A 17,364-nucleotide genomic window follows, 5' to 3' on the forward strand; every position below is an offset into this window, starting at 1 on the left:
GTCACTGTGTACATAGATTATATTACTTATCCTGTACTGATCCTGAGTTATATCCTGTATTATACTCCAGAGCTGTACTCACTATTCTGCTGGTAAGGTCACTGTGTACATACATTACATTACTTATCCTGTACTGATCCTGAGTTATATCCTGTATTATACTCCAGAGCTGTACTCACTATTCTGCTGGTGAGGTCACTGTGTACATACATTACATTACTTATCCTGTACTGATCCTGAGTTATATCCTATATTATACTCCAGAGCTGTACTCACTATTCTGCTGGTGAGGTCACTGTGTACATACATTACATTACTTATCCTGTACTGATCCTGAGTTATATCCTGTATTATACCCCAGAGCTGTACTCACTATTCTGCTGGTGAGGTCACTGTGTACATACATGACATTACTTATCCTGTACTGATCCTGAGTTATATCCTGTATTATACTCCAGAGCTGTACTCACTATTCTGCTGGTGAGATCACTGTGTACATACATTACATTACTTATCCTGTACTGATCCTGAGTTATATCCTGTATTATACTCCAGAGCTGTACTCACTATTCTGCTGGTGAGGTCACTGTGTACATACATTACATTACTTATCCTGTACTGATCCTGAGTTATATCCTGTATTATACACCAGAGTTGCACTCACTATTCTGCTGGTGAGATCACTGGGTACATACATTACATTACTTATCCTGTACTGATCCTGAGTTATATCCTGTATTATACTCCAGAGCTGTACTCACTATTCTGCTGGCGAGATCACTGGGTACATACAATACATTACTTATCCTGTACTGATCCTGAGTTATATCCTATATTCAGAGCTGCACTCACTATTCTGCTGTTATCTTGTACTTATTTCATGTATGCGACCAATCATTTGTGGCGGACTGATACACTGTTGCACGTGCTTCCAAAAAGTCCCAGAATAAAGCAGCCGCCACATCAGTGTATTGATCGGTGCGCACGCTCCAGCTGACCCCCGGACACAAGTCATTCAGATAAAGGTTCCTCCAAATATTGACTTTACAAGAAACAGAGTGAAGTGATGGAGCCCTGACCTTTGACCCCTGCAAACATTCCACTAACTAACAACTTCATGTTGACCTCATGTGCCCATCACGAGCATGGTGCGTCCGGTGCCTCAGGCCTCCCATGTCACATGACTTACAGCCCGCAGTACACGGATTTCGCACTCACCACCTTGGTCGTTGCGCCTCATTTGCATATCCCTATTTTGCTGATGTAAACGAGACTTAAAAAGAAAGAGACTGACCCAATTACTGGAAAAATATTGTGCTTCTCCGAGGCGCATGTCTGAACGGTGAGGAGCCGTCACCCAGCTTTCTCAGGATCCTGTATAGAATCATATACAATTCACTCCACAGCTCCTCCATACATGTGTCAGACCTCACTGAGTGTACAAAAGTATTCATGAACAAGGAGGCTCAGGATGAACAGCAGCACTGGTCCCTCTAAAAGAAGAGAGGTGAGTGCAGGAACAGTACCAGTGGAATGTAACGTATTACTCTCTGTTATCAGCCATGTCAGGAGGGGAGAGGTGACTGTAGGACAGGTGAATATATCTATTGTTCTCTGTTATCAGCCATGACAGGAGGGGAGAGGTGACTGTAGGACAGGTGAATATATCTATTGTTCTCTGTTATCAGCCATGACAGGAGGGGAGAGGTGACTGTAGGACAGGTGAATATATCTATTGTTCTCTGTTATCAGCCATATCAGGAGGAGAGAGGTGACTGTAGGACAGGTGAATATAATCTATTGTTCTCTGTTATCAGCCATGTCAGGAGAGGAGAGGTGACTGTAGGACAGGTGAATATAATCTATTGTTCTGTTATCAGCCATGTCAGGAGAGGAGAGGTGACTGTAGGACAGGTGAATATATCTATTGTTCTCTGTTATCAGCCATGTCAGGAGAGGAGAGGTGACTGAAGGACAGGTGAATACAATCTATTGTTCTCTGTTATCAGCCATGTCAGGAGAGGAGAGGTGACTGTAGGACAGGTGAATACAATCTATTGTTCTCTGTTATCAGCCATGTCAGGAGGGGAGAGGTGACTGTAGGACAGTTGAATATATCTATTGTTCTCTGTTATCAGCCATGTCAGGAGAGGAGAGGTGACTGTAGGACAGGTGAATATAATCTATTGTTCTCTGTTATCAGCCATGTCAGGAGAGGAGAGGTGACTGTAGGACAGGTGAATATATATATTGTTCTCTGTTATCAGTCATGTCAGGAGGGGAGAGGTGACTGTAGGACAGGTGAATATATCTATTGTTCTCTGTTATCAGTCATGTCAGGAGAGGTGACTGTAGGACAGGTGAATATATCTATTGTTCTCGGTTATCAGCCATGTCAGGAGGGGCGAGGTGACTGTAGGACAGGTGAATATATCTATTGTTCTCTGTTATCAGCCATGTCAGGAGAGGAGAGGTGACTGTAGGACAGGTGAATATAATCTATTGTTCTCTGTTATCAGCCATGTCAGGAGGGGAGAGGTGACTGTAGGACAGGTGAATATAATCTATTGTTCTCTGTTATCAGCCATGTCAGGAGGGGAGAGGTGACTGTAGGACAGGTGAATATATCTATTGTTCTGTTATCAGCCATGTCAGGAGGGGAGAGGTGACTGTAGGACAGGTGAATATATCTATTGTTCTCTGTTATCAGCCATGTCAGGAGAGGAGAGGTGACTGTAGGACAGGTGAATATAATCTATTGTTCTCTGTTATCAGCCATGTCAGGAGGGGAGAGGTGACTGTAGGACAGGTGAATATATCTATTGTTCTGTTATCAGCCATGTCAGGAGGGGAGAGGTGACTGTAGGACAGGTGAATATATCTATTGTTCTCTGTTATCAGCCATGTCAGGAGAGGAGAGGTGACTGTAGGACAGGTGAATATATCTATTGTTCTCTGTTATCAGCCATGTCAGGAGAGGAGAGGTGACTGTAGGACAGGTGAATATAATCTATTGTTCTCTGTTATCAGCCATGTCAGGAGGGGAGAGGTGACTGTAGGACAGGTGAATATATCTATTGTTCTCTGTTATCAGTCATGTCAGGAGAGGAGAGGTGACTGTAGGACAGGTGAATATAATCTATTGTTCTCTGTTATCAGCCATGTCAGGAGGGGAGAGGTGACTGTAGGACAGGTGAATATATCTATTGTTCTCTGTTATCAGCCATGTCAGGAGGGGAGAGGTGACTGTAGGACAGGTGAATATATCTATTGTTCTGTTATCAGCCATGTCAGGAGGGGAGAGGTGACTGTAGGACAGGTGAATATATCTATTGTTCTCTGTTATCAGCCATGTCAGGAGGGGAGAGGTGACTGTAGGACAGGTGAATATATCTATTGTTCTGTTATCAGCCATGTCAGGAGAGGAGAGGTGACTGTAGGACAGGTGAATATATCTATTGTTCTCTGTTATCAGCCATGTCAGGAGAGGAGAGGTGACTGTAGGACAGGTGAATATATCTATTGTTCTCTGTTATCAGCCATGTCAGGAGAGGAGAGGTGACTGTAGGACAGGTGAATATAATCTATTGTTCTCTGTTATCAGCCATGTCAGGAGGGGAGAGGTGACTGTAGGACAGGTGAATATATCTATTGTTCTCTGTTATCAGTCATGTCAGGAGAGGAGAGGTGACTGTAGGACAGGTGAATATAATCTATTGTTCTCTGTTATCAGCCATGTCAGGAGGGGAGAGGTGACTGTAGGACAGGTGAATATATCTATTGTTCTCGGTTATCAGCCATGTCAGGAGGGGAGAGGTGACTGTAGGACAGGTGAATATATCTATTGTTCTCTGTTATCAGCCATGTCAGGAGGGGAGAGGTGACTGTAGGACAGGTGAATATATCTATTGTTCTCTGTTATCAGCCATGTCAGGAGAGGAGAGGTGACTGTAGGACAGGTGAATATATCTATTGTTCTCTGTTATCAGCCATGTCAGGAGAGGTGACTGTAGCGTTATTTAATGGGAAGAGTAGCACTATGTGCAGCATCTCCCTACCCGTAATATACGCAGACTGGAGAGGCATTGATCCTATAAACCCCACGGTGTCCCCCCACATTGGGTGCAGTGCTGCCCATGATGCCCGTCTTGTACATATGTGGGCAATATCATGGTGTATACGGGTACAGTGACGGTTTCCCATCTGTGGACGGAGTCAGAGAAATCAATAGAGTTTACCGCACTTTGTGACTAATTCCGCAGCATGACAGCTGGCGCGTGACCCTGAAGACGTCTGCGGCCCGACCGAGGAGAAATCTGCCAGATACGGGTCTCCTAGCAACACATGATGGCCCCAGGCACAAAGTGTCGCGTCTCAGCGTTATTGCCCATAGTAACCAAAAGGAATCCCGGGGTCACTGTGATCGATTGACACAAGCAACGCTATAGAGTGGTGGTCCCCAACCTGAGGCTCTCCAGCTGCTGCCAAACTACAATATCCAGTGGCTAATGGAGATCACTACAGCAAGAGAACCATAGATATATAGAAACCATCAATGTCTATGACCTTCAGTAAATTCTCTGTTGAGTTTATGTTTTAATTTCTCCTAATTTCCAAGATCTCTGCTTGTTGTCAGTGAAACACAGACAATGTACCAAGTACGAGGGCATAGTATTATATAGGCCTGGTACAAATGTAACAAACCCTCAGTTGTTTCAGCAGAACTAGGTAAGAACCATTTATAATCATTGCTTATTATCACATATATCTAGAGATATTACAGGTGACTGATATCATCCTCTTATAACGCTCCAGTACTGATATAATCTCTATATATTACATCATATGTGACTGATATCATCCTCTTATAACGCTCCAGTACTGATATAATCTCTATATATTACATCATATGTGATATCAGCCGCTCCTCTTATAACACTCCAGTACTGATATAATCTCTATATATTACATCATATGTGATATCAGCTGCTCCTCTTATAACGCTCCAGTACTGATATAATCTCTATATATTACATCATATGTGATATCAGCCGCTCCTCTTATAACGCTCCAGTACTGATATAATCTCTATATATTACATCATATGTGATGATATCAGCCGCTCCTCTTATAACGCTCCAGTACTGATATAATCTCTATATATTACAACATATGTGATGATATCAGCCGCTCCTCTTATAACGCTCCAGTACTGATATAACCTCTATATATTACATCATATGTGATGATATCAGCCGCTCCCCTTATAACGCTCCAGTACTGATATAACCTCTATATATTACATCATATGTGATTATATCAGCCGCTCCTCTTATAACGCTCCAGTACTGATATAACCTCTATATATTACATCATATGTGATGATATCAGCCGCTGCTCTTATAACGCTCCAGTACTGATATAATCTCTATATATTACATCATATGTGATGATATCAGCCGCTCCTCTTATAACGCTCCAGTACTGATATAACCTCTATATATTACATCATATGTGATGATATCAGCCGCTCCTCTTATAACGCTCCAGTACTGATATAACCTCTATATATTACATCATATGTGATGATATCAGCCGCTCCTCTTATAACGCTCCAGTACTGATATAATCTCTATATATTACATCATATGTGATGATATCAGCCGCTCCTCTTATAACGCTCCAGTACTGATATAATCTCTATATATTACATCATATGTGATATCAGCCGCTCCTCTTATAACGCTCCAGTACTGATATAATCTCTATATATTACATCATATGTGATATCAGCCGCTCCTCTTATAACGCTCCAGTACTGATATAACCTCTATATATTACATCATATGTGACTGATATCAGCCGCTCCTCTTATAACGCTCCAGTACTGATATAATCTCTATATATTACATCATATGTGATATCAGCCGCTCCTCTTATAACGCTCCAGTACTGATATCATCTCTATATATTACATCATATGTGATATCAGCCGCTCCTCTTATAACGCTCCAGTACTGATATAATCTCTATATATTACATCATATGTGATATCAGCCGCTCCTCTTATAACGCTCCAGTACTGATATAACCTCTATATATTACATCATATGTGACTGATATCAGCCGCTCCTCTTATAACGCTCCAGTACTGATATAACCTCTATATATTACATCATATGTGATATCATCCTCTTATAACGCTCCAGTACTGATATAACCTCTATATATTACATCATATGTGATATCATCCGCTCCTCTTATAACGCTCCAGTACTGATATAACCTCTATATATTACATCATATGTGATATCAGCCGCTCCTCTTATAACGCTCCAGTACTGATATAATCTCTATATATTACATCATATGTGACTGATATCAGCCGCTCCTCTTATAACGCTCCAGTACTGATATAACCTCTATATATTACATCATGTGACTGATATCATCCTCTTATAACGCTCCAGTACTGATATAACCTCTATATATTACATCATATGTGATATCATCCGCTCCTCTTATAACGCTCCAGTACTGATATAACCTCTATATATTACATCATATGTGATATCAGCCGCTCCTCTTATAACGCTCCAGTACTGATATAATCTCTATATATTACATCATATGTGACTGATATCAGCCGCTCCTCTTATAACGCTCCAGTACTGATATAACCTCTATATATTACATCATGTGATGATATCAGCCGCTCCTCTTATAACGCTCCAGTACTGATATAACCTCTATATATTACATCATATGTGATATCAGCCGCTCCTCTTATAAGGCTCCAGTACTGATATAACCTCTATATATTACATCATATGTGATATCAGCCGCTCCCCTTATAACGCTCCAGTACTGATATAATCTCTATATATTACATCATATGTGATATCAGCCGCTCCTCTTATAACGCTCCAGTACTAATATAATCTCTATATATTACATCATATGTGATGATATCAGCCGCTCCTCTTATAACGCTCCAGTACTGATATAACCTGGAATCTGATTGGTTATGGGGGGTCCAGGGTCTGGGACACTGACGGCTCAGCAGTGAGAGGCTGTAAGATGGATTTACTTGTCAGACCCCCCCACCCGGGCCAAAGAAAAATCTGAGCCGGGGACACGTCCTTCCATGAGAAATGATATCACCCTGGAGGACATCGAAACTGACGGCTAAAAATAAACCCGACCTACAACCGAGCGCTTCACAACAAAGACCACCAGAAATACAAGTCCATTCTATGGGTCAGTGTTTCCCAACCAGGGTGCCTCCAGCTGTTACAAAACTACAACTCCCACCAGTCGTCTGTCCAGGTAAGCTGGGAGTTGTAGTTTTGCAAGATTCCATCATGGGACAGTATGGACTTGGGATGGGTTGTTTGTCAGGGTGGAGATTGGTCATTCAGGACCCCAGGAAAGCAGGATACAGCTGGGTATCCTGTCAGCTATCAGCTCTACCATTGTTTCCCAACCAGTGTGCCTCCAGCTGCTTAACTACAACTCCCATCAGGCACAGACAGCCTTTAGTGCTAATCTGTAGCTCTCTGGCTGTAACAGAACTACAACTCCCAGCATGCCCCAACAGCTGAAGGAGTTGTAGTTTTGCAACAGCTGGAGAGACACAGGTCAGGGAATAAGAGGCACCAAATGGCATTAACCAAAGATTATCAGGGCATGCTGGGAGTAGTTGTTTTGCAAGATTCCATCGTGGACAGTATGGACTTGGGATGGGTAGTTTGTCAGGGTGGAGATTGGTCATTCAGGACCCCAGGAAAGCAGGATGCAGCTGGGTATTCTGTCAGCTATCAGCTCTACCAGTGTTTCCCAACCAGTGTGCCTCCAGCTGCTTAACTACAACTCCCATCAGGCCCAGACAGCCTTTAGTCCTAATCTGTGGCTCTCTGGCTGTAACAGAACTACAACTCCCAGCATGCCCCAACAGCTGAAGGAGTTGTAGTTTTGCAACAGCTGGAGAGACACAGGTCAGGGAATAAGAGGCACCAAAGATTATCAGGGCACGCTGGGAGTAGTAGTTTTGCAAGATTCCATCGTGGACAGTACGGACTTGGGGTGGGTTATGTGTCTGAGTGGAGATTAGCCGTTCAGGACCCCAGGAGAGCAGGATGATGACTGCTGGGTATGCTTTCAGTTATACCAGTGTTTCTCAACTAGTGTGCATCCAGCTGTGGCCCTCCAGATGTTGCAAAACTACAACTCCCAGAATGCCCGGACAGCCAACTGCTGTCCGGGCATGCTGAGAGTTGTAGTTTTGCAAAATCTGGAGGGCCACTGGTTGGTCCGGGCATGCTGGAGGTTGTAGTTTTGCAAAATGAGTGACAATAGAGCTGTGCACTCCAATCTGTAAACCTCCAGATGTTGCAAAACTACTACTCCCAGCATGCCCGGCCAGCCGAAGGAGTTGTAGTTTTGCAGCAGCTGAAGAGATAGTGGTTAGGGAATAGGAAGCACCAGTGGAAGGCACCGAAGCTTGTCAGGGCATGCTGGGAGTTGCAGTTCTGCAACAACTGGAGGGCCACAGTTGGAAAGCGGCTGCGCGCTGGCCTTACAGTGCGCTCTATTCCCAGGACGCCGCAGTCACATGACCACCCGGCGACTCCAGATGGAATATTACTAAATAAATGATGACGCTGGTGTTTTCTGTGGGGTAAGGAGAAGCCTAATGGAGTCGTCCAAACAGACAGAACATGTGTCCGAGCCGCGAGGAGGGAGGGATCCATAATGAGAGGCGAAGAAATAAACCGCCGGAGGCCACAACATGGCGGAAGGGTCCCATATGGTCTGTGCCGAGCGACCGACCACCACACCGGTCCCAGAACCACATTCTATCGCTCCGAACAGACCGGCACGGATTTACACTGATACATTGTAACAAAAACATGACATTTTTAATAGAGATAAATAGGACTGATCTAATCCTTACACAATGACCTAGTGCAGCTCTGTCGCAGTGGGCGTGGATGGCGACATTCTTACGTATCGCAGCTTTTTATCGTTCTCTATCTTTCTCCTTCCATCAGACGCAGCAGGAATTGAGCGCGTGACCGGCGGAGACGAGGATCTGTACAGATGGCGGCTTAAGAGGGAGCAGGAAACACGAGTCCCCATAGACCCGTACAGTCAGCGAGGCTTCACACCGCACATGGGCTGAAAATCCGGAAGAGCGCCACCGCTGCGCCCGGCCATTATGTTACCAGTAGGGGGCGTCACATCGCCTTCTGTACACCCTAAAGGGGATCATAAAAAATTCATCTTTTTCTTCTAATGCTCTCGTTAGTCTGCAACAGTGTTTCCCAACCAGGGTGCCTCCAGCTGTTGCAAAACTACAACTCCCAGCATGCCTGGGCATGCTGGGAGTTGTAGTTTTGCAACAGCTGGAGGGACCATGGTTGAGAAACACTGGTCTAGGTGATCTACACTAATATTGCCTTATATTTACAGGAACTATCCAGTGGTTCTCCCACTGTAGCAAAACTACAACTCCCATCATCCCTTTGGCTGCTGCATACAGACACTTGCGTTTTCCACAAACCTATGGTTTGTTGCAGAACTACAACTCTCATCATGTATTTGGCTGCTGCATGCAAGCAACTTGCACGTTCCCCAAATCTGTGGTTCTCCTGCTGTTGCAAAACTACAACTCCCATCATGCCCTGATAAACTTTGGCTGTGGCATACAGGAACTTGCATGTTCCCCAACCTATGGTTCTCCCACTATAGCAAAACTACAACTCCCATTATGCCTTTAGTTGCTGCATAAAGGGCACTAGCATGTTCCCCTTCCTGTTGCAAAACTACAATTCCTATCAGGCTGTCAGGGCATGCTGGGAGTTGTAGTTTTTACACAGCTGGGGAGCTGTAGGTAGGAAAATAGGATGTACTAAAGGCTGTCAAAGCATGATGGGAGTTGTTGTGCAGCAGCGGGAGAACGATTGAAAGAGGAACAAGAAAGTGCTTGAAAGTGACAGCCAAAGGCATGCTGGGAGTTGTAGTTTTACTATAGTGGAAGAACCACAGGTCGGGGAACACTGGTCTATTCTATTTATTCACATTCTTTAAGACAATCCGAATTGGCGAAACATCTGTGAGCTGTTCATGCTTGGTCGTGTAGTCCGCCAACATGGCTTCATCCCGGCGTCACAGATCGCTCAGTCCTGAGCTGGATCATAAATTCCATTTATAGAACCCAAGCCGCTGACTCAACGCACACACAAAAAAAACGAAGATAAAAGAAAAAAAGGTCTATGGCGAAAGTTTCCGAAAATAAAAATAATTTTTTTTTGCATCAGATCACATGACCCCCCCCCCCCCCCAAAAAAAAAAAAATTCTGCTATGTTATAGCCTCGCCGCACGGGTCCCGCCGAGCTCGCCTCTCCCCCTCGCGCACAAACTGCCACATCAGGAACTCTGTCGCTACGGCAACTGGTTACTCTCCCTAACAACTGTAAGGCCGTTGCTATGGAAACTCGTATACAAGAAAAAATTCCTCTCCGCAGCCGAGGACCAGATGGCAGCGGATTTTCGGAAACTCACGGGCAGAAGGGACATTATAGGGGAGGGGGCGCGATGGCTCGGATTACAGACAAGGGCCTCAGAGACATGTGACCCCCAAGTGACTGCCGACCCCCTAATAATCTCCTCCCAACTTTTCCAGAACCCAGAATGTCAGCTCTATCTAGATTAGTGTTTCCTAACCAGGGTGCCTCCAGCTGTTGCAAAACTACATCTCCCAGCATGCCCGGACAGCCAAAGGCTTGCTGGGAGTTGAAGTTTTGCAACAGCTGGAGGCACCCTGGTTGGGTAACACTGACCTAGCTATAGGCGGTCATATTGGCTATTACCAAACCGTTATCATTAGCGCAGATTTGTGCACAATGCAAAAGCTACCGCGCAAGCGTGTGCTTTTCCCAGATGCTGCGCACAAATTGATTGTGCGGCCATAAATTTGCGCAAACGACAGGAAGGCCCTGGATAGTGCTAAACAGGGTGAAAAGCTCACACCCATTTTGCGCAAAAATGATTTCCGAGCAAGTGATCAATTCAGTGCATCCGCTAACCATGCGCCCTGCCAGGGTACGACAAAAAAAACAAAAAACAGGGAAGCCGGCGCAGACCACAACAACAACAAAAAATAGCGCAAAATTAGATTCACGCAAAATAAAATGACTCTGTGCTCGCAGTTTTGCAGGTGCGCAGCAGGTAAAAAATTCCCCCCCTTAGTAGTCGGTAATTGATAGCGACATTTTATTTTGGGGCAGGATTCTCCATGTCTGACCGCCTCCTGTACAGCGGCCATATTGGATGTCGACTAAGATATAAACGACACGCATCAATAAACCGCAGCGCAGGGGGCGACTCCCGGAAATTATCGTAACAATTAGACAAATGGGCGACTCCTGGGAGACACGTCCTGATGAGTTCAGCGAATCTACGGAGAAAAACGCTTACAATACAAATTACAAATACGCCGCAACCTTTCTAGAATTTATTTGACCTGACGTCTCTGCTTATGGCGTACGCGCAGCGTCCTCCGCTGGATCCAGGTGTTTATATACAAATGTACTACAAATCCCAGACGCCAAGTAAGGTCAAACGCTGCTGAGCCGGCGACTTGTATGTCGTTCAACACTCCCATCATCCTAAGGGTCTCTACTGGAACGATAACCTGCGCCAAAGTTGGTGGCGCACGTGGGGGAAAACTAAAACTGTTGCAAAACTAAAACTCCCAGCATGCCCGGACAGCCGTTGGCTGTCCGGGCATGCTGGGAGTTGTAGTTTTGCAATTTGGAGACCACTGATACAGACTACCATAGGGACTGTGTGCAGTGTCACATTATAATCCCTATATTTGAGGCTGACTAGTTGACTTGCGTTATGGCGAATGATTGGAGCGTTGCGTTGTTGCAATATGCCTTACTGCATTCTGGGGCAGTTGCAAACGCATTCACTTTCCCGAACTAGATAAATGCAGTAAAAATGAAAAAAAATGGAAATAAAATAATAATAATAATGATAATAATAATATGATTATTATTCTTGTATAATATTTAAAGGGGTTATCCGGGAAAAAACTTTTTATTTTATATATCAACTGGCTCCAGAAAGTTAAACAGATTTGTAAATTATTTCTATTAAAAAAAATCTTAACCCTTTCAGTACTTATGAGCTGCTGCAGTCGAGTTGTTCTTTTCTGTCTGTCCAAGTGCTCTCTGATGACACGGGAACAGTCCAGAGTAGAAGCAAACCTCCACAGCAAACCTCTTCTACTCTGTGCAGTTTCCGAGACAAGCAGAGATGTCAGCAGAGAGCACTGTTGTCAGACAGAAAAGAACAACTCAACTTCAGCAGCTGATAATTATTGGAAGGGTTAAGATTTTTTTTAATAGAAGTAATTTACAAATCTGTTTAACTTTCTGGAGCTAGTTGATATTAAAAAAAAAAGTTTTTTTCATGGAATAACCCTTTAATAATTGTTTAAATTATGTAATAATAATAATATTATTATTACACAATTAGATTTAATAAAATATTATTATTAATAATAATTAATGAATTAATTAATAATAATAATAATAATAGGAAATTTTCCGTCCAAACATTCTGCAAATATTAAGCCATGTGAACATAGCTTTAGTAGAAATATACATAATTGTATTATAAGCAACTCCCTAATATAATGCAATGGCTGAAATCGTTCTTTATTTACAGGGAATTTAGGTCACTGCATTATAAGCAACTGTCTATTATAATGCCATCGCTTATGGCTGTCCGGGCATGCTTGGCATTGTAGTTTTGCAATAACTATAGAGACAAAGCTCTAAAGGATAATGGCTCCTACCTAAATAAATGCCATAGAAAAAGGCGGACTAGGGCCAACCTGGCCCCCACTCTATAATACATATATCAGTGTTTTCCAACTAGTGTGCCTCCGGCTGTTGCTAAACTACAACTCCCAGCATGCCCGGACAGCCAAAGGCTGTCCGGGCATGCTGGGAGTTTTAGTTTTGCAACAGCTGGAGGCACTCTGGTTGGGAAAACTTCCCTAACATACATTTTTTTTTCCAATAAATGAATATTACTTATAGTGAAATTCCCTCAAACTGCTGCAGAGTACTGTTGGGGGTGGCTAAAGGGCTGCGCTGGCCTCACGGCTACAATGAAAGGCTGTCTGGGCATGCTGGGAGTTGTAGTCTGTAACAGCTGGAGGCACCCTGGTTGGGAAAAACTTCTTTAACCTGTTAGGGGGATATATATATATATATATTTATTTTTTATTATAAATAAATGTATTATTACTAATAGTGCAATTCCCTCATACTGCTGCAGAGTACTGTTGGGGGTGGCTAAAGAGCCGCGCAGGCCTCATGGCTACATTGGGGTCTCACCTGACTTCTGTCCTTGTCGACTTTCTTGAAGCATTTATTCAAGGACAGGTTATGCCGCACGGAGTTCTTCCAGCCGGTGGGAGCGTTGGCAAAGTAAGGGAAGTGTTCCAGAATCCAATTGTAAATATCCTTGACGGGAAGTCTCTTGGTGGGAGAATCCTCGATAGCCATAAATATGAGGCAGCTGAAGGAGTAGGGGGGCTTACAGTTGGGGTTCTGCTTGGCATCGTAGGGCATGTCGGACTGGGCGGGGGAGGGCGGGGTGTCGTCGTCGATGTCCTGAACGGGACTGACGCTCCGTAACACAGAGTCCCCAAAACTTTTCAGCAAGTTTTTGCTCTCGTGGAGCCAGTTCAAATTGGTCAGCTCCTCGTCCTCCATGCTGCCCTTCTCCTTAGTCGTCTTTACCGCCGGGGGTGGGAAGTCTAAGTCGTCGTCGTCATCGTGGAGCGGGTTCAATAAAGGGCTACTCCGGAAACACTGGCTGGAAACGCTGATCCCCGTCCCCTCCGGCTTCTTACTGGGAGGCATCACTGGACCCATTTAGACGAAGGTTCCTAGAAGGAGCAGAAGATTGCCATGTTAGAAGGGAATTCAGAGCAATACAAAGAGGGTATAGCATGCCGTATATTGGCGCGTTTTACATAATAAAATACGCCCGATATACGTCTGATTGGAGCGTTGCGTTGTTGCGATATGCCTTCCAGCATTCTGGGGCAGTTGCAAACACATTAATTTTCACGAACTAAATAAATGCTGCAAAAATTTTAAAAAAATATATAATATTAATAATAACAATATTTTTATTATTATTAATTATAAAAATAATAATTATAATAATATTTAATTATATATTTAATTGAATTATGTCATAATAATAATCATAATAAAATATTATACAATAATAATAATAATCATTATAATCATAATTAAGAGGCCTCTAGATTGAGAATCGCATCATAAGCTACAACTTAAAGGGGTTATGCAAGAAAAAACTTTTTATATATTATATATATATATTTATATCAACTGGCTCCACAAAGTTAAACAGATTTGTAAATTACTTCTATTAAAAAATTCTTAATCCTTTCAGTACTTATGAGCTGCTGAAGTTGAGTTGTTCTTTTCTGTAAGTGCTCTCTGATGACACCTGTCTCGGGAACTGTCCAGAGTAGAAGCAAATCCCCATAGCAAACCTCTTCTACTCTGTGCAGTTCCCGAGACAAGCAGAGATGTCAGCAGAGAGCACTGTGGCCAGACAGAAAACAACTCAACTCCAGCAGCTGATAAGTACTGGAAGGATTAAGATTTTTTTTTTTATAGAAGTAATTTACAAATCTGTTTAACTTTCTGGAGCCAGTTGATATAAAAAAAATAAATAAAAAAAGTTTTTTCCTGGCATAACCCCTTTAATGTAATGCAATCAATGGAATAGTTATTTCCTAGGCAAGGCTCTGTTCACACTACAGGAATATTCGCACAGAATATAATTCTATAAAGCAGTGGTCATCCAACTGTTGCAAAACTACAACTCCCAGCATGCCCGGACAGCCAACGGCTGTCCGGGCATGCTGGGAGTTGTAGTTTTGCAATATCTGGACTCGACAGTTTGGAGACCACTGATATAGACAACATTATAATCACTATATTTGAGGCACGGGCTGTAAGGCCCCATTCACACCACGGCATTTCCTTTGCTCGCCGCAGACCCCCACAGATCTCAATGATATTCCGTTGCTTACTACGGATGTCCTGTAGCGAAAATTCTGATGCTAAATTTTTCCGGCAAAAGTACCGACACTGCGCTGTAGTAAATGGGACGGCGGTTACTGTCTACAGACATTGCGGCAGACAATAAGCGCCGCTTCCGGAGGAGACAGCTGTATGAGGGATTTCTTTAGTGTGAACTGATCATTTTAATTAAAAAAAAGACATTAAAAAAAAAAAATGATATTAATAAATAAATGTATGTTTCTTTAGTGTGAACAGGGCCTGATAATTTTAATTAAAAAAATACATTAAAAAAATTATATTAATGATAATAAATGCATGGTACTTATTATGGATAGAATACAGCTATTTTACGTGCACGTAACCACTTCAAAAATGCCTGAAAAAAACACCCAAAAACATTAAAAAAAAAAAAGCTCTGTAAGGACCAATGCACACAATAGAATTGCTGAGCAGAGAAATCCGCTCGCAGATTCCTGTTTCTGGTATCCCGCTGCACACTACGAAATTTCAGCATGTGAGCTTTTTTGCCGCTATAATCCATCCACGGACGGAATACTGAACAGAATGCATTGCTTGCTATGGAGACTGACAGAGTCCGTGTGGTCCTAGCGCCGACCGATTTAGTCAGTGCCGACCGTCATTGGAATCTCCGTCCGGGCAAATTTGCGTAGTGCGTGTATAGACCCTATACACATTTTATGTTGATTAAATAAATAAATGAAATCAATGCAAATAAATAACTGAAAACAGGATAATATCTGCAGCATATACAGACATGTGCGCAAAAAATAAATAAATAAATACTTTTATGAATATTTTTGAGCCTCAATACACTGTGTGAACGTAGCCTTATAGGAGGAGCCACGACTGGAAACTTTCTAAAACTTTACAATTATTATCAATTTTCTAAAAAAAATAAAAAAATAAAACTTTCCAACAGACACTGGTATTTTTGGAATAAAAAAAAAAAAGTTGCAAATCTTTTGCGCAAACCCAATTTTCCCCAGATGGTCGGCGGGGCTTAGTGAAGGAAGGGTGGGGCTTTTCAAGACCTGACACTAGCCTGCTGTTGGCTGTCAATGCATGCTGGGAGTTGTAGTTTTGCAACAGCTGGAGGGACACTGGTTTAGAAACACTGGGTTATAAAGCTGTCAATTTTGCGCCAGGCTGGGAACCCTGAGGTAATGGCGTATGAATTTATTCATGTCCTATGAGTAAAAGACTAGAATGCGAGCTACTGGAATCCGTTGCAGACAACGCCGCTCCGCGCACAATTCCCCATTCTGCCATAATAACCCAGATTTATCACTTAATGTATCAGACTAACAGCCTGGAAAAGGACAGAACGCCATTGCATGTTCACTTTGTCAATTTGTAAATAAAGTTGTGCAGTGCAAATTGAAAATGAAAAAAAAAAAGATTAAAGAACCAATCACATTGCAGCACTGGAAGCTAAAGAAAATGAAAGCAGTGATCTGATGGGTTGCCATGGAAAACACCTAACAGGTGGCCATAGCAACTAATCAGATCACTGAAATCTCGTTAGTTGCTATGGACAACTTGTTTGTACTGATTAAAACCGCCATATACACGGCCCTGGCGGAATGTGCGTCTCTATTTACCAAACTTCATCTACTAGCTAGATCAGTGTTCTCCCCAATTGCTGCAAAACTACAACACCCAGCATGCCCTGACAGCCCCAATGGAGGTGTAGTTTTTGCAATAGCTGCTCTACATAAAGCGAATATAAAAAGTCCCTTCGGCCATCTCAGTTCTATCTGTTCCTGGGAAAGGGAGAGGGCAAGAGGAGAGGGGAGGAGAGGGCAAGAGGAGAGGAGAGGGCAAGAGGAGAGGGGAGGAAAGGGCAAGAGGAGAGGGGAGGAGAGGGCAAGAGGAGAGGGGAGGAGAGGGCAAGAGGAGAGGGGAGGAGAGGGCAAGAGGAGAGGGGAGGAAAGGGCAAGAGGAGAGGGGAGGAAAGGGCAAGAGGAGAGGAGAGGAGAGGGCAGAAGGAGAGGAGAGAAGAGGAGGAGAGGGCAGAAGGAGAGAAGAGGAGGAGAGGGCAGAAGGAGAGAAGAGGACGAGAGGGCAAGAGGAGACGAGAGGGCAAGAGGAGACGAGAGGGCAAGAGGAGACGAGAGGGCAAGAGGAGACGAGAGGGCAAGAGGAGACGAGAGGGCAAGAGGAGACGAGAGGGCAAGAGGAGACGAGAGG

At 43.4% G+C, this 17,364-nt stretch overlaps 1 protein-coding gene across 7 annotated transcripts in view; it reads right to left on the reverse strand.

Moving 5' to 3' along the window:
- FOXN3 (forkhead box N3) overlaps positions 1-17,364 on the reverse strand; it is a 177,361-nt gene that overhangs the window by 63,639 nt on the left and 96,358 nt on the right. For all 7 annotated transcript variants that reach the window (XM_056546145.1, XM_056546144.1, XM_056546142.1 and 4 more), the window contains one exon: positions 13,420-13,976. In XM_056546145.1, the coding sequence (XP_056402120.1) occupies positions 13,420-13,962 (543 nt within the window). In that variant the 5' untranslated portion in view covers positions 13,963-13,976. The remainder of the gene's footprint in view (positions 1-13,419; positions 13,977-17,364) is intronic.

Source organism: Hyla sarda, chromosome 11 (assembly GCF_029499605.1).
Source record: "Hyla sarda isolate aHylSar1 chromosome 11, aHylSar1.hap1, whole genome shotgun sequence".
In the NCBI taxonomy this organism is placed as follows: Eukaryota; Metazoa; Chordata; class Amphibia; order Anura; family Hylidae; genus Hyla; species Hyla sarda.